This window comes from Ceratotherium simum, chromosome 20 (genome assembly GCF_057802395.1).
Source record: "Ceratotherium simum simum isolate JZ-2026a chromosome 20, ASM5780239v1, whole genome shotgun sequence".
Lineage (NCBI taxonomy): Eukaryota > Metazoa > Chordata > Mammalia > Perissodactyla > Rhinocerotidae > Ceratotherium > Ceratotherium simum.
Window position 1 is genome coordinate 45,994,658 of NC_141919.1, and position 26,343 is coordinate 46,021,000.

Sequence of the window (26,343 nt, forward strand, 5' to 3'; positions counted from 1 at the left end):
TGAATTAATCTCCTGCTTAATCATTATTTGTTGATTATGTGGTGTTGTAGACTGTATTGATCATATTGTAGTGGAGATTAAAGATATTAAAGCAATTTAGAATAGGAAGTGTGCAACAAAATGAAAAAAGTTAACATGGCAACCAAATTTCTGACATTTTTTTTTTTTGTCCCTGTAGAAATAGGCACAAAATCTTTGACTCAGACCCATTTTCAGTATGGAAAGTTATCTTTTGATCTCTATGGGAATTAATATAGTTAAGCAATTTAGTAGAATGTAAATTTGCATTTTTGTTGTCTTCTAATGGCTATTTTGCACAGTAAAGGTAAAACCGTCCTTAAAATATGCAGTGCTCTCTTGATTATGCCAGCTCCTTTCTCATTTTGCTAAAGGTATAAATAAAGCTTCTATTTAAGGCTGGCATTATATCAACCCACCTGCTTCTAGAAGAGAGAGAGAGAAAAAAAATCGGAATCACTCAACCTGCGGATTGCTGTCAGCTTGTGATGATGTGAATGGTAAGTCTTTACTTTTAAAGTGGTATGTGAGATAGGCTGGAGGGTGTTTTTTTTTAAAAAACGATTTCCAGTTTCACATTTACCCAAGAATTTCTGAGTACCGATGAAAGAAGACTTATCCCTGGAGAGAGCATTCATTGATTAGGTATGACAACAGCTGGGAGGTGACTGTGGTGAGTAAGGCAGAATGAAGGATCATTTCCATTGTGGTGTCAGGAAAAGGGGCAGGAATGTGAGGGCATACCAAAGCTTTCCTCTCTCTGTGGGCTCTCTCAGGGGAGTTTGTAGTCCCCGCTCTTTTCCTCCTTCCCATTCAGGAGGTTCTCCAGGGAGATGGAGGCGGGGATGGGAGATATTAAAGACCTTGGCAAACCGGAGAGGGGCAATTTGGGGCACACGCAAGCTTTTCTTGAACAGATTCCCATATGAAAGAGGAACATCAGCTCCAGGCCTGTTTTAGAAAAACAAATCTTTTGCAAACTTCTTAATCGTGTCTTTTTTTTTCTTTTTGCTGCAAACATTTTGTCCTAGGCAGTCTGTTGAAAAATCTCCCACAAGATAAGCAGTGTCCATTCTCCAACATTTTTTGAGAAAATATACAGCTACATTTACTGCTCCCAAAACAGACAAACCGACTTTAGATTCGAAGACCTACCATTAATTGTTGATTTAAAACATAGTTTACTTGGCAAAATTTAGGAAGTCTAGGCTTATGGCCCCTAGACCCAGTTTTTGTTAGGTAACATAGCTAAACGTCATGCAAATCAGTCATCATTTTGAACTCATAGACTTAGGTGTTGAAGCTGTCCTTTCCCCATGGTCCTACTTATACCAGAGTGAGAACGAGCAGGCTCTCTTGGGAATGGCTTTTGAAGGAGTTAAGAGGAGAGTAACTAAGAGATTCCTGTCAAGTGTTTGCCAAAGTACCAGGGAACATCCTCTGTTGTCTAACCACAGCATGCAATTCTGAAATTAACAGGTGAGATAGTATTTCATTCCTCAAGGCTTTCCACACACAAAGGCAGAATAACTCCAAAACTCCTCAATCAGAAAATATCAAGGATTTTAGCAGAAAGGATGAAGCTCTCAAAGCCAATGGTAGAAAGTCAATGGAAATAACCAGGTACATGATGCACTAGTGTAATGAGGAATGTTTCTAGGATCTAACGCCAGTAATAAAGATGATAAATCTTTACTTAAGTACTGAGTAGAATGAATAGCTTTGGCTTCAAAAGTTTTGTTACTAGGTTCACAATCCACAGAATCTACTTGGAATAGCACATATGAGCTAAAAAGGTGACCAGGACATAAGGAATAGGGATAAAAAAGACACTGATGAAAGTTAAAGAAGAGCATAATCTTTGATTCCTTCTTCAGTTAGAAGGTAACTATAAAAATGAGTAATAAAGGAAATAGGATTAAAATGGATCCAAGATTCTCCCTCCAACCTTTCTTTAAACACTTGATGTATCTTTCTGTCAGGTCTTAGCCTTCTAAGCTGAAAATGATGAATTTTTTTCTTTCCTAGAAAGCCTCAAGACATATTCCGTGTTGTTGAACAGCTTCTGAGCACAGTCCCTGAAGTTAGAACAAATGTCTTGACATAGAGATGAAGGGAGACCCTGGAAGGGTAAGTTAATTTACATGGGGCTCTACTTAATTTTTTTCAAGATCACATCCTCTCTTTTGCACTTTCTAATGTATGAATATATTTGTTCCTACTTGAGTCATGGAAAATGACAAAAGTCAAACTTTAATGCAGATAAGATTTAAATAATCCTTTTTTAAAAAGTCATAGAAAATTGTAACTTCTGGGCTCCTCTGAGAACTGAGGAGAACAGAATATTTGACAGAGCAATGAAAAACAAATCCACCTTAAACACTGTAGGGCCCATCCAGAATGCCTTTGTACTACTGGGGCGTTGTTGGTGATAAGCAAAACTTCTGAGAAACTTGAGCAAAATCAGAGTTCTGACAAATGTTTTCAGGAACTAGGAAGTACAAATCTTGGCAATTCTTGGTTTACATTTTCAAACTTTGAGAATATTTGCAAAGCTCAGAATTATAAATGCAACGAAAATGGAAAGAGATTAAAAAAAAGTGAGTAATGTGAGAATTTGGAAAAGTAGATATCCCTTGCCAGGAACACATTAGGCCAAATCATTGGATGAGTTACCATACTCTAATAACAGGTATTTCAGACATTTGAGGACCTGGATCAATTCTCTCAGACCATTAGAGCTCTAGTTAGGGAATTTTTCCTTCTATAGATTTAATGCCTAGAGGGAATAAATACTTCTCCAAAAATGCTTGATATACGTATTCAGAGAACTGGTCAACCCAGAACTAAATGCTGAGCCAAACCAACTGTATTTCATTGTAGGATACCTTGAGACAAATCCCTTGGGAAGAAGACAACTCAGAGAGGACTACTAAGGGGAAAATTTGGCCCATGGTGCTCTAAACTGTTATTCTCTACCATGGTCTAGTTTGATCTTAACCAAGAGGTAATCTGAAGCCATAGGGAAAATTCTCTTTGTGAAACTTGATGCTGGAGCCCCAGAGCTACAATCAATGGACCCAAGATCAGAGCTTTGCAGATATAAAAAGGAACCCAAGATCTGTACCAATAGTGAGAATGTAGAAAATTAAGTAGCCATTCAATTACCTGTAAATCCGTTATTAAGATGCTTCAGGGAGAAAGTAGCAGATTCTCCTAGGATTATCTGGCCAATATATTTTTATGATCAGATCACTTATGCAGGTGGTATAGTTTTTACAATCTATTGGAGCCCAATTCAAGTAATAATTTTACTCTTATTAGAAACATTGGGTTTAGGAATACTTCTGAAGAGTACTACTTTAGTCCAGTATTGACTGAACTGGGTTCTACAGAACTCTAGTTTTTCAAGATGTTAACAATTACATCATAAAAAGAAGTGCTTCAGGCTCAAATAAATTAGAGAAATCTCAGGGTAAACAATATTAAGCAGAATTCTTGTTTACAGGACTATTCAGAGGATTTATTAGGCTCATATAGATTTTCAACCTCCAAGAGGTGGTTACAGAATGCAGCATTTTCCCAATTTATTAGTCTGTGGGACTCTTTTTTTGGAAGAATGCTTATTAATATTTTAGATAACTATTGTTCCACGGATCAGAGTATGGAAACCCCTGAGAGTGCAATCTCTCTTCTTCCAATGGAATAATCACTAAATCTTTTCGCTAAATCTTTTCATAGATGGGTTAACTTTAAGCCACTTTCATTTGGCTAAGCTGTTGTTAGTCAACTTTTATTTTCACAGAAAATAGCAGTTATAATCACAATGCCCTTTTATTAATTGCTCACTATTTCTCTTATTTTTGTTGTTGATGTTGTTGCTGGACAATTAAGTTCTTCTCCATACAATGTTGCAAAATACAGTATTTTCTATTAATGTTGCAACACTATCTCTAATATCTCTCCCCTTTAACTTTCTTCTTTTTTAAATTTGAAAGACCCCATTCCATTTGCACACACGTTGGAAATGTGACAAAATTTACAGCAGATCTTGATTTGTATTGTTAGACATAAATAAGGTAATTCCCACAACTAGGAAATGAATTTCTAAAAGATCTCTGATAATCATTAGGAAAGTCAAATAAAAACTGACTCAAACAGGCAATTCTTCAATCTTTCTATCTCATTTACCACACTTTATTAAGGGAGAAATGGTTTAACTATGCTGTTACCCAATTGGCAAAACAATTTCTGGAACTGTCTCTTTTTTATTGGAGTCAATTTCATTTTACTGAAGTTCTCAAAATTTCAAATACTTAAAAAAAAAAAAAAGCCATGCTTTTGAAAGTCAAACCTCTAATGTGATATGTCAAGAAACAAACCCCAGAGACCTTCTACTCCATCTCACATGCTCTCCAAAAGGGGGCTCATTTTCAGGTCCCTCTCAAAATGTGCCAAGTATAGACATTTCCCCTCTGACCTGTGCTGATTAAATATACCACACTTCATAAATACACTCTATAGTCAATTCTTTGTCAGGTCATATGAAAATATGCTTTGAAAGCCTTTCATTCGACAAATGGAATGGAATTTAGCCAAATGGAATTATGTCTCATTTGAACTAGATCACTGGTGGTATGGCATGATGCCATCTTTTTAAAAAACTATCATGTTTTAGCTTTCAGTAACAATCATTAATACAAACAGAAGTGGCAAATATCCTTGGGTCAGAGGAGTAAAGTGTCAGCACAATTTAACATATTTATAGGGGTATAATCTTAGTTTTTCCTCAGTAGAGAAAAACAAATCAGCAAGTGCTTTTTAATCAATCTCCCTTGTTTCTCCTCACTTCTTTGAAAACAAGACGGATTCCTCTTGTCTACACAAGGTAATTTTCAAAATAAAAGCCAATATCTACTTGGTAAGGAAGCTGGGAGAAATCCTGAAGTTGCCCATTCAAGGTAATACTGTGCGTACAGTATTTAAATAGACAACGTCAGAGTGGCAGTAGCCAGGTGTTTCCTTTGACTGGTAGAAATCCAGCCTTCAGACAGCGACCACGTTTTAACAGATCTTTAGTTGGATTAACACTATGTATGTGTGGATCACCCTGGTTTGTGTTGGCATCAGAGGAACTCCTTATCCAAAGAGCTTTTGAACATCTGAATTCTTGATCTCAGCTGCGAGGTGAATATTACCCTATGAGTATATATAACAGTTACATCCTCTTCCATTTTTTAATTAACCCATTAGTAGCAACTGACGCAAGTTAAATCAAGTTGTGGTTAAACGGATCACTTTCATTTTTAACACCTACCTTGCATTTTACAGGTACAACTAGTGGTACACCACCTTCTGGAGAAACCAAGGGCTTTGTTACAGTAAACTGGTCCAGTGTGATGTTACAAGTATAAAAAATATTCCATTCTGTATCAAAACTAGGCACATGCCTTTATTTATAGTAACAGAAGTCAACACAGTTGAGCAATTTTGCCTTGGGTCCTGTTTCTCGGCATCCTACATCAGACAAACGCATCTTTCAACATATCTCCGCCCAGAACTCCAGGGATCTAGTCTCAGGTTATCTGTATGTAAAGGAAGGTGAAAACACACGTGGATCTATAGTGGTGAGTAACTAAAAGCATAACCTCTCATTCATATTGCTTTAAAACATATACAGCATATATGTTTCCAAAAAGAAAAAAAGAGTAAAGAATATATTGATTTCTTTGTGGTGTTGAACCAACAATATGGTATGATGCAAGGCTTTAACAAATGATAATCATAGATACAAATTTTACTGTAGAATATGTTTTAGACAAATGTGTCTTTTTAATATGTAAATCCTACATTGTAGGTTCTTCCTTTTTACTTTTTCTTTTGTTTTTGCAGTGGTAGAAAATGTTGAATAACTCTCCATGAGCATGAGCCAAAGGTTCAGGTTCATTACTGAGATCCCCAGAATGCCAATATTTGCAATGCAAACAATTAGTATCCCACTGTGTGAAGGGCTCTGACACGTGCCTGCCTGCCTCTAGGTGGAGAGTCTCCATAAGATGTCCTCCTGCTTTCGTGGACCCTGCTTTGACACAGGGGCAGCTGCGCTAAGCTGCCTTTTAATCTAGTAATTTACTGTGCCGGGCTGTCTTACTGTACCAACAATGACACAGAAACAATAATGTGAGTGGTAGACCCTCAAATCATTTTCATGTTGAACCGCCTGGGTCCAGCCACCTCCCCTTCCACAACAGCACCATTGTTTTTTCGGGGCACATACTCAAGGTCAATGCTGTTTTTGTGCTTGCCTTTCCCTCGGCTCCACACAAAAAGGAGGAGAAAACAAAATAAAACCACTCCCAGGAATGTGAAACAACCCATGGCTGTAGACACCAGTATTGTTTTAAGGTCCAGGGAAAAAGTATTGGCATTGGTGCCATTGGAAATGGTGTCATTGGAGTCGGTCATGTACATAGGGGTCCTGTTCGCATAAAGGAAGCGGTCTGAAGTGAATCCTTTTACAGTTAAGGAGGCTGTGAAGGTGTCATTCCCAGCAGCATTGCTAGCGATGCAAACATACATCCCACTGTCTTGATCCTGGGCAAAGCGAATTTCCAAGGTGCCATCGCCCAACACAGTGGCTCTTCCATTGGACTTTGTGGTGATAAAACGTCTTCGAGGGGTCACCCAGGAAATCACAGGCTGAGGGTCTCCATCAGCGTTGCATTCTAGCTGGACCGTCTGCCCTTCATCCACTAGCAGATGCTGCAACTTCTTTTCACGGATTCTGGGTTTTTTGCAAGTAAAGTAAAAAGAAAGGGCAGTGCTATGGAAGTCCTTGAATGACCTCTCACGAATGGTGTCTGGGCCAGCACACATGGGCTGCTGGCCACCGAACTGCAGAGTAGGGTGCCGTTGCAGGATCCAGAGGAGGCGGCAGTCACAGGCCAGGGGGTTGTTGTTAATGCTCAGGACCTCCAAAGCCCTAGGGGAAGAAAATACATTCTCTTCCAAAGTTTCCAGTAGGTTCTGAGACACATTGAGCACGCGAAGGAAGCGGAGCCCTTGGAAGGAGTGAGGCTCAATGGTGCGGAGCTGGGCCCCCACTATATGAAGCTCCTGAAGGCGGATCAGGTCAGAGAACATGCCTGCTTCAATAGTGCTGATGGGATTGTAGGAGAGATTAAGGTGGGTCAGATAGACCAGGTGTTTAAAGGCAAGGAAGGGTACAGTGGACAGATTGGTATTGGTGATCGAGAGGGATGTGAGGTTGAGACCATATAGGCTATTGGCAGGCATGGTATCCAATAAAGGCCAATAGTCAATCTCTAGGTGTTTCAGGCGGAACAACCTTTTAAAGGCATACACGGGCATATTGTTGATATTGAGATGCTTCAGATGCAGGCTGATGAGGCTGCGGAGGTGGGAGAGGGCTTCTGTTGGTACTGCTGTTAGGTTGCATTTCTCCAGGGTGAGTTGCTCCAAGCTAAGCAGCCCACTGAAGGCCCTGTGTGATATATAAACCAAATCATTGTCCCCCACTTCCAGAGACTTCAGGTTGTGCAGATCCTGGAACATGTAGTCCAGTAAAATGACAATCTTATTCTCACTAATGTCAAGCTTGGTGAGGTTGGATAGCCCTGTGAATACCCCCAATGGGACCAACTTCAAGCGATTGCCTTTTAGGCGGAGGGAACGTAGGTTAAAGAGATTGTTAAATGCTCCTGGCTCCACATTGGCAATGATGTTGTCACTCAAATCTATCTCCTCCAGCAGAGGATATGATATGAATTCTTCAGGATTGACGCTTTTCAGTCTATTCTTGCTGAGGTCCAAAATTTTGGTCTCAATAGGAATGCCCTCTGGGATGGCGATCAACCGCCTTCTGTGGCAACTAACAGATTTGTTCTGAGCAGAGCACTCGCAGCGAGCAGGGCAGCCAATGGTGGATCCCATGAAGATTAACACCACAGCCAGACCCAGGAATGGCTGCCAACATGATATGGCCGTGTGAAGCATGACTCTGCCTCTTGGTCTACACCTTGGTCACGAGCCTGCAGGAGAAGAGCCAAAAGAAGGGAAGGAAGAGAAGTTGAGTTAGGACATAGATAGGTAAAGGGACAAAAATAAGACAGAAAGTACAATGAAAAGGACTCTGGATTTGGAAGCATACAGATTTGGTCTTAAACCTGAGAGTTGCCATTATTAGCCATGCGATCTTGGATGAGTTGGATTAGTTACTTTCCCTCTCTGCACTTCAGTTTTCTTGGCTGTAGATGGAGATAATGGGTATGATAACAGAAGCTTCCTAGAGTTAACACAATTTCAGTATTTGACAACTATAAAGTGACATATACAGTGTCTGGCAGACTGTGAGGCAAAACAGCATACATTTCACAAAAGGCTCTATTTTGAACTCACATAACAGAAGCAGAGGTCAAAGACTAAGAGCAAACCTATCCAGTTTGAATCAATGTCTGTGTCTCTAATGTTTGGGATACCATCCTCTTGTTCAAAATGAAGTTAATAGAAGCTTCATTCAACATCAGACCCCGAGGTTCACAGGACAAAACAAACTTACATTCAACGCAAGAGGTTGGAACATTTTTCCTTCATATATAAATTTTTCATTTAAAAAAAAGAAATTTCAATTAGCAAGTATACCTCTTTTGGAAAGCAGTAAATTTTGATTTATGAAAGAATTTTCTTTTTTGAGGTAAACAAAAAGATCCTCAAAATCTTCTTGTATTCTTTGTGTTTATCATAGGGATGAGGCAGAATCAAGGTACCATAATGGCCATGATGATAAAAATGCTTTCATTAAGATTTTAGGTTAAATGTTGAAGAGTGAGAAGAATCCTAATTTTAAGAAAAAAGTGTTTTTAAATAACAAGTGAACTTTCTTTCATATTCAAATTCAAACCCAGTGAACTTGTAAACTGAAAATAAATAGGTATCAAATGAGATCGGAAATGAGTATGTTTTAAATGTAGATAGTTAAGCAGACATTGAATTTACTGCTCAATTGAATAGCAAGAGGTGTGCTGTTGAGCCGTGCCTCTCAACCTGAGATCCCCAGGGGTACGCTTCATCCACAAACACCATATTTTACACAAGGTTAAGTAGTTTAAAACAGTACTTTTAGATTAAAGAAACAGTATTTGATAAACTTCAATATTCACTCTAATTGTAAAAGAACAATTAGCATAACAGTACAGTTCTCTAATCACAGGGTTTACATATGTTTATATGCATTGCTGTATCTATCTACATCTAAACAAATCTATCCGTAAAGAAACAACTAGGATCAAATGTAATGGTTAATCACTAGAAAAATGCCCCCAAAATGTAGAAACAAGGCAAAGACTCAGAAAGTGCCAGCAAAATCAATTATATGGGAGCAGAAGTGTTAAAATTGTTGGAAAACATGTGGCAAAACTATCATTGTTTGTAGATCAAATTAATGTCTGTCTTGAAAACCAAAGGAAATCAACCAAAAAATTATTAGAACAAATAGGAGAATAAGTAAACTATGTTACAAAATAAAAATATTTTCTTATATGTATAAAAATTAAAAAAAAATATTATTGTAAAAAATGATTCCAGTCACAGCATCTCTGAAAAAAAAAAAAAATCAAATTCCTTGGAATAAACTTAACAAGAAATACACAAAACTAATATGAACTATTCAGCCCCACTGAGGAAACAAAACGGAACTTACTAAAAAGAGGAATATATCACGTATTTTAATAGAAAGATTCAATATTATTAAAGATATTAAGTCTTTATCAATAAATACATGTATTACAAAGATAGTATTTTTGGATTTGAAAAGTTAATTCTGAGGTTTATTTGGAAGAACATAAATGTGTGAATAATCAGAAACATTAGAAAATAGACTTACCCTACAAGATATTTAAACATAAGTTGCAAAACTGTAATAATAAAACAGCATGATACTGAAACAAAAATATACATTCAATGAAACAGAGAGTAAAGAATTATATCTAAATACATTTGAAAAGTCAGCATATGCGAAAGGTGGCATTTTAATTCAGTTAGAAAAATATAAATGATTGGGTAGATATTTAGTGGGGAAAGTTGTACATCAACTTCACTTGTTTCAATAAAATAAGTTCCAGATGAATTAAGAATTAGAATGCAAGAAAAAATTATGTACTAGAAGAAAGTTCAATAATTTCATAATTAGAGTTGAGAAGCATTTTCTGTGAATAAAGCTAGAAACCATGAAAGAAAAGAATGATTATTTGATTGTATGCATTTAAAAAATAATAGTATAACAAGAAAGGAAACAACACACACACACACACACACACACAGGCAATTGCTAAACTGGAGAATATATTAGACCTGTATAATAGATAAGGGATTAAAGATAGTACTAAATAAATAGCTCTTATCAATCAATAAGGAAAAGAGGTGAATGTTAATAGAAAATTAGGCAATGAATATAATAAAAACTAAAAGCAGCTAATAAATATATAAAAAGATGACCAACTTCACTAGTAAGCAAAGAAATGCGTATTAAACAACAGAGGTATATTATTTTTGCCTGTCAGATTGACAATCTATGCCATAAACATATCCAGCACTTCCAAAAAGAGGGTAGATCTTATGAATCCTTTTTTTTTCTAGAAATGTATCATAAGAAAATAATTTAACTAATGTACGTAGATGTTTGGTACAGGTTCATCTGGGTTCAGTTTGCTCTTTTTATTTTTTTTATCTTCTTAAGGTGGAAACTTAGAACATTGATTTTGGACCTTTCTTCTTCTCTAATAGAAGCTTTTAAAACTACAAATATCCCCCATTCATTGCTTAACCGCATTGCACAGATTTTAATATACATTTAAAAAATAATCATTTAGTCAAAACAATTTTCTAATTTATTGTGTGCTTCATTTTTGACTCATGGATGGTTTAGGATTGAGTTAGCTTATTTCCAAGTATTTAGGTCTTTTCTAGAGTCTTATTGTTTTTTTTATTTCTAATATAATTCTGTTGTGATCAGAGAACAGACTCTGTAAAATTTCAGTCTTTTGCGATCTCCTGACATTGTTTTATGGACCAGCATATGATCAATCTTGGTGACTATTCCACGCGCACTTGAAAAAGATGTGCATTTGCTGGTATTGGATGTAGTGGTCTGTAAAAGTCGTTAAGGTTAATGTGGTTGATTGTGTGATTCAGATTTTCCAATCTTAGTTATTTTCAAAGTTATTCTGTCAATTACTGAGAGATGTCTGTTAAAATCTCCAGCTATGAATGTAAATTTGTCTATATATCCCTAAGTGTTATAGATTTTTGTTTCATGTATTTTGAAGCTCTGATATTAAGTGCATGTTCAATTTCTGATGTATTGATCTTGTGAAACATGAAACAAAACAGGTCACTTATGTCTAAGAGCTTTAAAATGGAGCTGGAAGCCATTAAGGAAATGGGTCTTATGCACGTTCTCATCGGGTAGAACGTGAACTTTTGAACTGAATAACGCTGCAAGGAACCTGCAGCTCATCACAGCGAAGGACTTTTGCCTCCCTCTAGCTACAGTTTTAACAATCCATTACGTTTACCCGAGATTAGCTTTCTGCGGACAATTCCCATTAACATTCTTTGTAATGCAAACCTCCCTCTTTTACCTTTAAAAGCCCCTGCCCCTTTCTCCCTAGTGGGATGCTATTCGGGTTGCTACCTGAATCTGTGACCTCCAATTGCAATGCTTTGATTCCAAAATAAATGCCTCTCTGCCTCTCATTTTGACTCTTTATTTTGGGTTCACCTTTTATTATTAGAAATAGTCCATCTTTGTCTCTAGTAATATTCCTTGTCTTCAAGTCATTTTGAATGATTAACATAGCCACTCTAGTTTTTTTAAACTTAAGGTTTTCATGGTATTTCCATCCTTTTACTTTCAACATATTTGTGTCTTTGTAAAGAGCTTCTCTTATAGACGGCCTGTGGCTGGTTCTTGCTTTTGATTCAGTCTGATGATCTCTGCAATCTGCCTTTTGTTAGATTGCTTTGTCCTTTTAAACCACATATAATTACTAATACGATTGCACTTAGGGATGCCATTTTGTTATTTGTTGCTTGAATTTTTTTGTTCCTTTCTTGTCTTATTCTGTTTTAATCAATTAGTTTTTAGTATTGCAATTTCTTCTTTTGACTTTCTATATATATTTATTGACATTTTTATTTGTTGTTCTAGAGATTACAGTATACATCTTTAATTTATCACAGTCTATTTAGTTATTATCAAATTGCTTCAGATAAAATCTATAGTAGGCTTGCCGCAGTATAGTTCCATTTACAACCCCCTCTCCCCCCAATCCTTGGTGCAGAGAGGTGTAGAGAGTTCTAGGCAAAGAGAGCAATGTGTGCAAAGGAGTGGAAACAATGGAGAACTCTCAGTGATTGGGGAATTAATGTAGTCTAGAGAGGTTAGAGCAAAAACAGCAGAGAAATGGAAAGAGAAGAGGCTGAAGAGGTAATTAGGGGAATGATTTACCAGGATCTTGTAAACTGTGATAAGCTGTTTGCACTTTATCCTGAGGGCAATGGCAAGCTATTAAAGTGTTTTATGCAAAAGAGTGATACTATCCGATTTACATTTGGGGAAGATTAATCTGACTGCAGCACGAAAAATAGATTTACAGGAGGGAAAAACTTGAAGCTGGAAACTCAGGAAGCTGTTGCATTAATTCAAGCCAGAAAAAAAGTGGTCACCATCAGGGTCATAGGTGTAGGCTTGGATAAATAAATTCAAGAAGTATTTTGAAGCAGAATAGAAATGCAATAGTTATGGATGGGTTGTGAGGGGCATAGGAGAAGAGGCACAGATGATTCCCAGCCCTTTGTTAATGGATGGGACCTGGTGTCATTCACTGAGCTGACAAGCTTAAGAGCAGTAACAGGATGAGGAATTCTTGGTTCCCTCAAATGTGTCCATCACTGGGCCAAGGTATGTGGGTTCCCTGGGCAGATTAATGATTTTCTACCCCTTTCTACCCCTTGGAAATAATATTTTTCAAGTACTTTTTAGTATTTCTTTGGTAGGGCAGGGAAAATGTATTTTCTACAATTATGTGACTCTTTATGTTCAAACTAAAAGTTTTATTACACACTCCATACTTTTGAGTTTATTTTGAATTGATGGTAAAGAGTGAGTTATTGTGTTTTATAAATTCCACTGGGAAGTACAGTCTTCTCTGGCGGAGTTTGTTCAATCTACATATCACCAATTAGATAAGGAGATAACTGACATCCTATTTCTGATTTATTTCAGTAATGGTTTAGGGAAAAGTTATTTTATTGCTTAGATCCCTTAATCTGGCTCTGAGTGTGTCTAACCTGGAAATGACAGCACCTAATTCAATCATGGCTGCAGCTTAACCAGAAAGGAGCTCAACTAATGTAGATAGTATCTAGTATTTTTTTTTCTTAAAAATTGGTTACTTTCCTTCCAGTCAAAGTGAAGGACCATCACAAAGAAGGATGGATAAGCCCTCAGCAAGCAGGCAGCCGACAAGCTTCCTTCAGATCTGGAATACTTCTCCCATTCTACTACTGTCTTTCAGCTAGGCAGAAGTAGTTAATTTGGGGCCATTTCTCATCGTAGTTCTTTGATGTAGTTTGGAAATTGTGTAGGAAGGTTGTGCTTTATTATTCTCGTCACAAATATCTCTCAGTTTTAGTCTAGAAGGGCACGCTGCTGACTCCAGTTAGCTTTCACTGTTAGCAGAAGTTTTGCAATCAAAGCTTTCTTGTAATGTCCTACTGTAACCAAGGTTTGACAAGATGAACTTCGTTTCATTAAGAATAAAGCGAGAAACTAAAACCTGTAGGGAGCTGACTAGGGCCTTTCCATTAATTCTGATCAAAGGGATTTTTAGGCACAATGATTACTATCTTTTTAAACTTAGTGTGTGAAGTTGGATATTTTCATACTTATGCTTTTTGTGTGCTGGGTATTTATTTTACAGCTCATTCTATTAGTGTAGGAAACACAAACAAAAACATCCGGACGTGGACTTAAAGAAGCAATGTGGAAGAATAGAAATAGCAAAAATTTGGACTCAGAAATACCTGGCTCCAATTCTGAGTTTGACATTTGTTAGCTGTGGGACGTGGGTAGGCTGATTAACTTCTATGATTCTCATCATCTCCTCTGTTAATTTGTGATAATAAAGCAGAAGAAATGTGAGGATTAAAGGTCATGTATATAAGATACTTAGCACATAATAATGGCTGTCGTTATTATAATTTTTATGGGCTAATACTTTGGTTTGTTGAAACAGTATCCAACAGGACAGAAAGCATGCCAAAGAAAGAAGGATTTCCTCTGAGGACAGAATAGAATACTGGAGAAGGAGGTCCTCAAACAGATGATACAGTGATAAGGAGAAATAGAGAGATTGGTAGAATGGAGACAGAGAAATGGAGAGTCTCAGAAAGCCATCATTTTTAAAAATACAAGTAAGAAAGGAAAGAGATGATGGTTGCTGTATGTTGTTCAAAAAGAAAGTTTAGAAGAGAAGCGGCTGCTTTGATGGATGATAAGGTAATGATAAATTGCTTAGCCTGGGAATTCTGTGATTAATTTAGTTCTCTGACTGGCAATGAACAAGGGCACAAAACAATAAATGGATAGCACAGAAATCTCTTTAAACCTTCACACTAGCTAATGATAGGGTGATTCTTTTGGTTTCTTTTTCAGTAAAGCTATTTCCCAAATGGAGAGAGGTGGGTGATGAGAGAGGTGAGGTGGGAAAGAAAAGAAAGTAAAGGATTTAATGAATAAAGTTGTCCAAAATACATCTGCGGTTGTAACTTCTAGGTATCTAAAACTGTAAATTTAGAAATACTGGTCTGTGCCAAAATCAGATACTGAGGAGTTGTGAAAGTTGTGTAAAACATTTGAAAACTAAGAGAAATCAATTTTAGTGTGAGCAAGTCTTGAAACTCACCAGGGTTACCTAAATTCTTTAAAGTACCCAAGTAAACTTGAGATTGAACCCCTGAGTCCCCAACCTGGCAGGAAACATTGGATTTGGATTGTCTTTCTATAGAATAAAATTTATCCTTCTACGTGATCTCCAATTACCCTCCAAAGCCTTGTATTTTTACCTTTTTCTCTCTATTCATTTCTGATAAGGAGGAAGTGGGAACTTTCAATATTAAGGCTCAACTTCAAGAACATTCAAGGGGAAATGCAAACCCAACATGACAGCCAGATTTGGAGAGCATCCAATGTGTTTTATATTTTAAGATAATATTTTTAAACAAAAATTACAAATGTAATGATAAAATTACTCAGTGGCTCATGCAGGTAGGTAAACAGTTACCCACCATTGTAGATACATCTCAATTAAGCATATGCAAATTACCAATTCTGTAATAACTGAAGATAACATTTTGATCTCTAGTTATTTGTTTAGAGACTGTTAGATGCTTGGAATGATCATTTGGTTTGAAGCCTATATACATAATAAGAGATTCTATTTGTATGAAAATTAGCTGTTAATATGATTTCACACAATGAAATTGATATAAAATGGTCATACAAGTAGAAAATTGAACAAGCAGGACTCATGAATGTAGTCAGAGAGCATCTCAATTTTTTTCCTCTATTGTCCTTTTATAATTTACTCAGGAGAGGTAAGGAAACCAGGGAAGATCTTATTTAACTGGAACTGTCATAGATAACTTAGTATTGTTCAGGACTGGCAGATTTTAAAAATGATTCCTTTTGTGTGGCAATCTCCAGAGCTCTTTGGGACCCACAATCAAGGGATATCTCATTGGTAGTTCCCTTGATCTGGATAGTAAATCTCTACTCTGATTTGTTGAGTAGTCATTCCACAGTCCCTAGGAACATTCACCTGTAACTAGTATTGGCTGAGGCCCCAGTACCCTCCCAGGTGGCATTATTGAAAGGACCTAAAACAACCCTCGTACTGGCTCTCTCACGCATGTTGCCCTCATTTGGCATGGGGAAAACTCATTTGCCCAGAAAAACCCTGTCAATGTAGAACAATCCCAATACAGCAGCAACTTCCTTTACTCTGCCCCCAAAGAGACTATCTAGTCTAATATTTGTTCTCGAGATTTCCCAGGAAGAAGTCAGACAGAAGTCATAATGTGCCCTTAGCTATGGTGGAAGACTATGAAGGATTGCACAAATCCTATTGAAGCACTTATCTCTTGACTTCAGATGGGGGAAGCACCCTTCTTGCTTGTTGAATCATTTGCCTAAGGTTCTATAGCCCTAGTTAGTAATGGAGCCAATATTTCTATGCAGGATTTTTTGACTTTAAAGGCAGAGTTCTTAACCTTTTCCCTGTACTTCTTCCATCCTTTCTCATACATTATCACTAAATACAACTCATCTCAAATAGATAGCAACTATAACGCTTACAAAAAAACCCAGATTTTATTATAGTAATGCTTCCTTTTAAAAATAGAGAAAAAACAAAAAATTTCCTCATCTTCCCTATGGGCTATCCTTTGATATCTTTTTTTGTGGTTCTGAATCAGCTTTCTACTGGACTGTATCTGTTTCAAACATGAGTTCATTTTGTATTCAAGTGACTAGTAAACAATTAGAAAAGCTTGTCCTAAGTCATTAATTAATAGTTTCTGTTTAATCTTTCCTGAAAGTGGAGAGCCCTATGTTTTTGTGTTTATTTTGATCTCTTTGAAATGTAAATTATTTGCTCTTCTCCTACAGTTCTGAGTCTCCTTTTGGCCTACATAGAAATACTTGGACATACAGAATATGCCTATTCTACTTAAACCTTTGGAAGATGAAAGTGGTTTTTGTCTAACTTTGAGCTATGCCTCTTTGAAATTAATATTATTAAATGGTAGTTGGCCTCACAATGCAATATGTAGTGCTCCACATCTGTAAGGTAGTATAAGGTAATGGCTAAGAGCATAGATATGCAAGAATAAAAGTGTGTTTATATGTTAACCCTCGCATTCTCAGTTTTCTTACATCTAAAGTGGGAATAATAGTAACTATCCCACTGGGTTATTGTGAGAATAAATGTGATTGTGTATATAAAGTCAGAGCTCCATACATGCTAGCTATTATTATTATTCTTCTTTAGAGAAAGGGAAATATTGCAAATGATGTCTCTTAGACATATAAACTCTCAATGGAAGGGAGTAAAACCTTTCCGGATGTAAATCATCACCTCCAGGGTAGGCAAGCTAGAGGCCCTGGATTGGTCTATTAAGGTAGATATTAAGGTCTGCTAAGTATCTTATATTACAAATGAGAAAACTGAGGTAACCAGAACCCTGGGCAAAAATTCTTACTAATAAGTTGCTCAAACTCCTCTGAAGACAGAGTCAGAAAAGCTATGTAATATGTGCCTCACTTTGAAGTCAAAAAAATGTTGGCTGCCTTTCTGTGGTAATTGCTCACTCCTCAAGATCCACTCAGGCCAATCTCTATCACATGTGTGACCACCTAGGACCACTACTTCTCTTTCATAAGATTATTAAATTTTACTCGGGAAAATAAGATCTAATGGAGGAGAATTCTGTTAAGTAGTTTCCCCTTCAGATTCTTGAATTTTATCTATTGTTTTATGAAAAACTGGACTCTTTGAAGTGTGGGTATTCATGAATGAAGGAGAATCTCTCTGGAGATTAGCTGGTTTTAATTAGTTGGTGCTGAAGGCAACTAGACATTTTAGCTTCTTTCTTGTTTAAAGCTGTTCAAACAAGATAGCTGTCTTAAATCCCATCTGAACCACTCTGGAAATAAACAAGTATAAATTTCTCCCAGCTTTTGTAACAGATAAACCCTGAAATCTCAGTGGCTTAAACCAGTAGTTTACTAGTTCTGCTCCATGAAAACACTGAGGAACTTATGCCTATATATTTTGTGGCTCTACACTTTTCTAGATAATTGAAGTCCCTCCCATTCCATATGGAGAAAGACAAAGAGGATTATGGGTAAGAGGTTTTCATGAACCAGACCTGACAATAGCATTCATAATTTCTGCTCATATTTCATGAGCCATAACTCAGTCATGTGGGTACACCTAACTGCATGGGAGGCTGGGAAACGTAGTTTAGCTACATGCCTATGAGGAAGAGAAGGTAGGTTTGGCAAGTGGCTAGCCATTCTCTGCCAAAATAAATATAAATTGATATTAAGTATTAATCTAGTATGTATGGATATACTTAAGCTTCTATTTGTTTATTTATAAGTTATTCCAGAAAGGATTTAGCCATCTGGAAAACTAGTTTATCTATCATCTATCTACAATATCACTGATTCAACTTTGCATTCAGATGGGTTTTTTTTTTTACACATTAGAGAAACAAACACAATTCTATCTTGCCACACTGAGGTTCAACTTTGGTACTTATTGATGTAACCATCTTTGCCAGAGAGAGAATTGCATCTAAAATTCCCATTTATGTGCCTATTCTTAATTCATACTCACTGATCATTAGATTCCTAGGTGATAGGAATTTTATCATTTTTCTAGCTACTTTCTAGATGAGAAAATGAAGGCAAATGCAGCTTTTTTTTTTAAAGCTATACAGCAAAAAAGTTAAGCAAAAGCATGTAATTTTTATATCCCAAGACATTTGTCACAGATATTTCCTCTAACTTTAGTAGATATTTAGGGACTTTTCCTTATTTTAGCAACTAATGTCTGTCAAATAATTGCTTGAATTCCCTCCAAAAAAGAGTGGGAAACTATCAAAGAAGAAAGTATATTCAACTCAATACTAACACATACTAGGTACCGTCTATGTGCGAGGCAGAGCTGGGGACATAGAGATGAGTATATGCAGTTCTGTTCTCAAACAATTAATAGTCTAGCAGGGAAACTCTGTCCAGTAAACAAATTAATGATATTAATATCATTTTACCAAACTGGAATCACATTATAATCAACATTTGGGAAAATGGCCAGGGTGAGAGAGGTGCTATAACTGAGTCTTTCCCCTTGTTGTAATCAGAGGATTGACAGTAAAGTTAAAAGAGAATAACTTCATCCTCATTAATTCAGGGTTACTAAATATTTTGTACCTCCTAAAATCAGAGTACCACACTGGAATGCATCCCACCCTTTGGGAAATACATTAAAGACTTATGCAACGGGCTTTTCACTTCTGATATTTCATTTGTCAGAATTCTGTAGGAGCAATCAGACAGAAAAGATAATTTCTTAGAGTCAAATATCTAACAGATGCTGGAAAGGGGACTTGCACTCAAGCCCTCTGTCTACACTCTCAACATGCTATCAATCCCATCTTCCGCCTCTGACACTCTCTCGTCTCAGTGCAGTTTTGGGCATCCCTTTTCATCTTATTGCTTGGCATCAATCGCTACAGATACAGTATTAATGAATATTCTTCTGTCTTTCATTTGAGTTATTTCTAATAAGGGAACAGAGAAGTCACATCTTAATTGATTTATTGGTTTATTTCTTTCGGTTGAAAATATGTACCTTGGGCTGAGAACTTTAATTTATTTATACATGTACACGTGCGTGTGTGTGAGTTTGAGTTGGTACCTATGTGTCTCCTTGGAGATTGTGTATATATATATATACACACACACACACACACACACATATATATATACACACACATATATATACATATACATATATATATACACACATGTATATGATACACATATATATGTATATATATGTACATACACACACTATAGATATATACACACACACATTATATATACATAGTATATATATATATATATACACACACACACACACACATACTAGGGAAGCTTATATATATTTGCCAGTTTATTTGTATTTTGGTAAACATTTCCGAATCATAGGGAATCACATTATATTAAATATTTTGTTTACCTTCATGCAATATACATGCTAATTATCCTTATCTGGATAAATTAATGGAAAGAAAACCAATGAATGGCTCAGCAAACAGCTTTTAACGACTAAAAATGAAGGTGAAAAATCATAAAGTGTGAAAAAGCTCAGAGAGAGTATAAAATGGCCTACATAAAGAAATGAATTCTACAAATTCTAACTTCATTTTATGGAAAATAATGTCATTTGAGGTTTTAATTCCGTCACTGTGTGAGTATAATTCATAGGTTATGTTTATATGAAAACTTTACTTGAGTCCTTAAAACCAGGTGAAATCTTAGTTTGGTTTTCAGATAAGAAAACTGTGATTTAAACGAGGCCTATTAGTACCTAATAATGGGTGGCCAGAAAAAAGGTAATATTAACTAACAATTTCTGGTGCAAATTATTTATAGACCTTAAGTATCTTCCCCTTATATGCATTATATTATTCAGTCCTAGAAACAAGCTCCTCTGAAATAGGAACTGTTCTTGTTACCACTTTTTATAGAGGGGGAAACTGAGTTGCTGGGTTAAATTTACTCGTACAAGGTCATGCAGCAAAAAGGTAGTAAAAGTGGGATTTAAACTAAGGACTTTCTGGCTCTAAAGCGCTAGTTACTCTAGTAAAGACAACCCTGAGTGGTAGGCGGTATTATTCCTATCCCCTTAGAATATGCAGCATAGAAAAGAATATGCAGTTGAGGCTTAGGGACAGCTGAGCAGCTAGATCAAGGCCATCCACGTGGTAGATGGCAGGGTAGAGTTCTAACGCATGTCTCCCATTGACTCCACAGCCTAGCTGTGCTTCCTCTGTCCATCTTTGCAAAAATGTAGATCTGCCATAGCAGAGAAACAAAGAACTGCTCTCTCTCAACATATTTTATGTTACATAAGCAGCATTTGTTATGTAATTTATTGGCCTTAGCTTTACCAAGGTCTTATTGTTGAATTAATATTGCTGTTCTCAGCGTGGCAAGGTGGGAGGCAGGTACATTTGTGTCCTCTCTGGTCATCTAGGTTTCGTATAGGTCTAGTGAATGGAGAATATACCACCCAAACTGGGACACTTCTGTGAAAGGGTAGGGGCACTACTCGTGATAACGCTGGGCAACAGGTGAGAAACATGGACTCTACAGGCAAAGGAGGATATATAGCCACTATCCCAGGGGCATGTAGATTCCCTCCTGATGGTCATAGGCTGGTGTTTGCCTTAGGTTCAGGGGTTCTGTCATAACTCTTCTCTTTGATGCTGATCTCAAAACTAATAGAGTACTTTCAATGTAAATCTGAAGGAAAATATATATATATTTTTATTTTCATTGATTAATCCAGCTTTAAGAAAGAAATTGTCTAAGATCAAGTAAGAGGTCTGGGGCTAGAATTGAGCAGATTCTCCTGCCTTTGAGGAGCTTTGCTATCTTTACAGCTGGAGGACTGTTAATAGTAAGGAGTTTGCATTTTAACCCTAAGTAAACAACATTGATTTTTGTGTTCCGTTTTGCTGTGGGAAGAGTGATGCTCACGAATTCTATTAACCCCTGAGGAAATACGCTTCCTTTGACTCTCAATCCTTGTCCTGAACTCTAGCATGAGAACTCTTGTACAGTGGACTGTGCTCTCTTCATATCAACAATGTTATAACTGGGGGCTGAGTTCATGCTCAGAGACTTGGAATCAGCAACCAATGATCAAGAAATCATAGACATCATGGTATGCCATGGAAACAGACACAGTCATGAGAATAGATAACATGGGAAGGGACTAGGAAGTTTTGGACAATCATGGCTGTCTCCAATTTCTGATCTTGCAACTGGTGATAACTGTGTTATTATGGCACGTGAAGTCAGGGAGCCCGTTCCTAGTGTCAAGGATAGTATCTGTATCTTTCAACAATTTGTTGTGATTTTTAAATGAGTTAAAGTGGTCGGCGCATAGGAAGCCCTTAGCAAATCTTGGTTCTCTTCTTTTTTACTTAAAATAGCAAAGTCACACCTCAAGTTCTACAATTATATAAACTCTATTTTTCACATCAATCATCTAAAAAGTCACAATCTATCTTTTCTCTTCCTTCCCTCTCTTAATTTTCCTTTCTTCTCTTTCTTTCTTTTGTCCTCCCTCCATCCATCTTTCCTATTCCACCTACTTTCCCTTCCCTTCTTCGCCTCTTATTATAAAATGTGTTATAAATGGTACATACTGCACATGAGAAATAATTTGACAGAATTAGAAATTTGACCTTTTAAAAATTAATCATTATTATCAAAATAATTAGCCACTTAATTAAGCATAAGTCAAGTTTGTTTATAAGGCCTTTAGGGAAGTATTTCAATGACCAGATCTATTATAAAGCTAACACTTAAAGAATGTGCAGACTGAAGATCACATTTTTTCTCTGGAGGATAAAATTCTCTGTATCAAATAGACACATGAATATTAACTTTAGATAAAATGCTCTTCAAAATTAGTTTGAGTCCTTAAAACCAAATAAAAAAATTAGAATATGTAAATATTTAAGTCTCTTACCATCCTTAGATGGAAACTTCTGTGTTAGTGTCCATATTTGGTTTTATTCTTTTCTTTGACCCTCTCCCTATGCCTTCAATAACGGGTCCTGGAATGGACCCGAAGTCACAAAAGGATTTATAAAAAGAGAGTGAAGGTATGTAGGTAAAAGAGAGGGAGCAATCGAGGAATCAAGCTCCTTTGTCTTGGTTTAGGAGATGGTGAGGGCATTTAAGGATTTATGGTATGAATTTGATTTTTCAGTACTTGTTAGCATCAGCAGCTGGGTTCTGGTAATTGAATACTGATTACTGCATAAAGAAGTGAAAAATAGATGTTAATTAGATAAAATTGTCTGAAGAGAACAGCAACATTTGAGAAACCTGTGACAAGAAAGAGACTTTCTGGAAGTTTTTTTAACAAGGGAAAGTTTCCCCTCTCAGTCCTCCTCTCTCTATCCTCTCAAAACTCCTCCTAAAAATCCTCTAACAACCTCTGCCTGTCATGAACAAGCCACTGCTCCACACCACAGGCTCTGGGACAACACTGACCTGTACAGGGATGGACACCTTGTGACCCGAACTTGGCTCACCACCACCACCACCACCAATCCTAGATCTTTTCACCAGTGAGGCCAATTTGAAGAATAAAAGGCTTTACTGTCTTTTTTATGCAAGTAGAAATTTCTGGGTATTCCAGATGAGAGGGTTGACTTTGTACCTTCTGGACCTGAGAGGCTGAAGGTCCCAGGCTGCCATGGTGGGGATTCAGGTCCCAGGCTGCCTGAGTTGTAATCCTCAATGACACCCCCATCGGGGTCGCTCTTCCCTCTTCCTGGGATGGAGGAAAATGGCTCCAATTGAAGATCTTTTATTTCTCTGCACTCTTTTGTTAGGAGTCATAACAGGTCTTTAGAGAACGCTTTGGGTGACTTTTGAGTGCTCGGGGTCGGTGTAGTTTTGTAGAAGGATAGCCATGTGTGAAAACACGAGGCAGATCCACCTTCCTATTAAGTCATCAAGGCCTGTGGGTGCTATTGGATAATATGAAAGCCCTTGAAAAACTTGCAACACCATCCACGCAATGGTGGTCACCATGACTGTGTCGACTGCCGCATGGTATCGCACACCTCTATTCAGGGATTATCATAGCTCTAAAGTTCCCAGGGTAAAAGTGCTGTTCTGTGTACTGAATGGGATTTTTGACCATCAATAGTTGGATTTAACAAACAGGCAATAGGTAATTAAACTATCACTGAACACATTTAAATTACTCAAAAGCTGAATCTGCAGCCATTACTAAGGTGAGTAAAGAGATAGTTTCTTGCTTATCACTTTAGGGAAAGAAAGGGTCAATAGGGTAAACATTTGAATAATTTCACTCTCAATGTTCAGGGAATTCCAAGCCTATTTAATGCCAGAAAATTCCAAAATGCTACTTGATTTTGGGAAACACTTGCTACAAGAATCAGACAGGAGATTTAGGAACACTATGCTAATTTACCAAACCTGCCTCAGACACACTCCACATTGTTCCTTTTCTTGCCAGAGGATGTATTAAAAATCTAGACTTCTGATTTGCATTCTAGGACCATCAGACTGAGGACTGGAGGGCACTTTTTCCTCATCATTTGTTTAGCCTTAGGGACTTGGACTACAGAAATAGTTATTTAGATACTTAATAGCAAAGAGATGAGAGATCAATTCTGTGTGCTAATCCACAGTTTCGGTTACTGGCAAGAATTCAGTGATTAAAGTTAAGAAGTCAATACTGTGATTAACATTCTATTTAATGTGCCAGTCTGAGTAATATCTTGTTTAAAATTTCTTTCTTTTTAAATGTCCCTAGTAAGGAAAATGTGTGTGTTTGGTTTGGGATACATGATCTACTGGCATAGTGGTATGCTGGTAAATGTTTAACAGATAGTTTTCCAAATTAAAAAAGCCCTATTTTCTATATTTTGCTGATTTCCGTGGTGTAAATATTCCCACCACAGCCAATTTTTAGCTGACAACATGATATCAGAACATTTATAAAATTTGTGAAAAATTAACAATTGACTCTTGCAAAGCTGGTACAAGTTGGATGCAACACACACAGTAACTGGACCCTATGCTTTGAATTAAATAGCTCCATATATATAAACTAGGGCAGTATTTTATATATCATATATAATTTTATATATAAACTTTGTGATCAATGTGGTAACAAATCCGTTGTATTTTTTTTTTTTTTGCTGAGGAAGATTTGCCCTGAGATAACATCTGGTACCAATCTTCCTCTATTTTGTATTTGGACTGCCACAGCACGGCCACTGATGATTGGTGTAGGTCCACGCCAGGGAACTGAACCCAGGCCGCTGCAGCACAGCATGACAAACTTAATCAGTAGGCCACCGGGCCTGGCCCCCATTGCATTTTTAAAAATTTGTTATTGGGTACAAAATACTGGAATGCCTCATTTTACAAAACTAATTGTTTCTGAAGAGCTGCAAGTAAATTGAAAATTTCTCAAATCCATTATAGGAGAAAATAAAAAGAATTTTGTTTGCATACCTTAAAATGAAAATTCCTTCTGTTAACAATGTGCATATTTAATTTATCTTTTGTGTTACTACATTTTCACATTTGGGAGCTATGTAGTGAGAGACGCTCTTCATCATATTTGGTGTCGATGATTTGAAAGCAAGTGTCTATTAGGCCTCATTTTGAGGACTAGAAGGCAGTGCAGCCTGATGGTTAGGCCAGTGGGTTCTGAGTCAGACCAGCTCTACCCCTTAGCACCCGAATGAATGAAGTTGTGGAAGTTGCTTAACCTGTCTCCCTCAATTTCCCTCTGTAAAATGGGATAATGAAAGTGTCTGTCTCATAGACTTGTTGCAGGCTTAAATGAGTTAATATATGTCAAGTGCTTAGGACAGGGCCTGCAACCCAGTAAGGACCACATAGTGCTGTTTTTATGGCTACTGATGATGTATTTCAGGAAGGCAATTAACTTAAGCTGAAAGTGTAGAGCTTAATAAATATTGCATTAGATCAGTTCCTCTCAGAGCAGGGGCCCAGAGGCGCCCCGTAGCAGTTAAGTTTGTGCGTTCTGCTCCGTCAGCCAGGGTTTGCAGGTTTGATCCCAGGAACAGACTTACGCACTGCTCATCAAGCCATGCTGTGGCAGTGTCCTGTATACAAAATAGAGGAAGATGGGCACAGATGTTAGCTCAGGGCTGATCTTCCTCACCAAAAGGCATGGCGGCCACCAACCTGTGTTTTCACAAGCCCTGCAGGTAAATCTGATGCACGCTCAAGTTGGAGAACTACTGTCTGAGATTACCACTGGGAATTCCTATGTTCTAGAAGAGTCAATATTCTTTCAAAAAGAGTTGACCAATCATCTGAAGATTACTTGTACCAGAATCACCTGTAGAGCTTGTTGAAAATGATCCACATTTGTGTAAAATACGAGAAATACTTAAATATGTCTTCACCTGTATGTCAATAAAATAGGCCTGGAAGAATACAGAGATAATATTGGTTACTTCCAGGGGAGGGAACTGGGTAGATGAGAGGCAGAGGTGGGAGAGAAAAATTTTATTATATTTCCTCTTGTCCCCTTTGAGTGATATACAATTTAAAACTTTTTAAATATTTAAATTAATAGATATTATAATTATTGTATTATGTATTATTATATATTATAAATTAAATATATATTATATATTTAAACAATACAGATCTGTGGGTTTTACCCAAAGCATACTAAATCAGAACCCAGAATAGAACCTGCCAAATCAGAATCCTTGTAATAGATTTCCAGAATCCCTATGCAGTTGCCTTGGTTATCGTGATGGCACAGAGGCAGAAATGTACCCATTGCTAATTTCATAGTGTAAATACTCCCACCATAACCAATTTCCAGCTGTGCTGGGAGTTTTATT

General features: G+C 37.0%; 1 protein-coding gene and 1 long non-coding RNA gene across 3 annotated transcripts in view; one reads left to right on the forward strand and one right to left on the reverse strand.

The window, feature by feature from the left end:
- Nucleotides 1-365: 365 nt before the first annotated feature.
- LOC147914452 (uncharacterized) lies at nt 366-5,694 on the forward strand. The gene is made up of 3 exons (XR_015555471.1): nt 366-518; nt 2,047-2,148; nt 5,350-5,694. It is a non-coding gene; the product is annotated as an uncharacterized LOC147914452 (long non-coding RNA).
- Nucleotides 5,207-26,343, reverse strand: part of LINGO2 (leucine rich repeat and Ig domain containing 2) — a 1,164,902-nt gene continuing 1,143,765 nt past the window's right edge. For both annotated transcript variants that reach the window (XM_087444704.1, XM_087444705.1), the window contains one exon: nt 5,207-8,069. In XM_087444704.1, the coding sequence (XP_087300830.1) occupies nt 6,214-8,034 (1,821 nt within the window). In that variant the 5' untranslated portion in view covers nt 8,035-8,069 and the 3' untranslated portion in view covers nt 5,207-6,213. The remainder of the gene's footprint in view (nt 8,070-26,343) is intronic.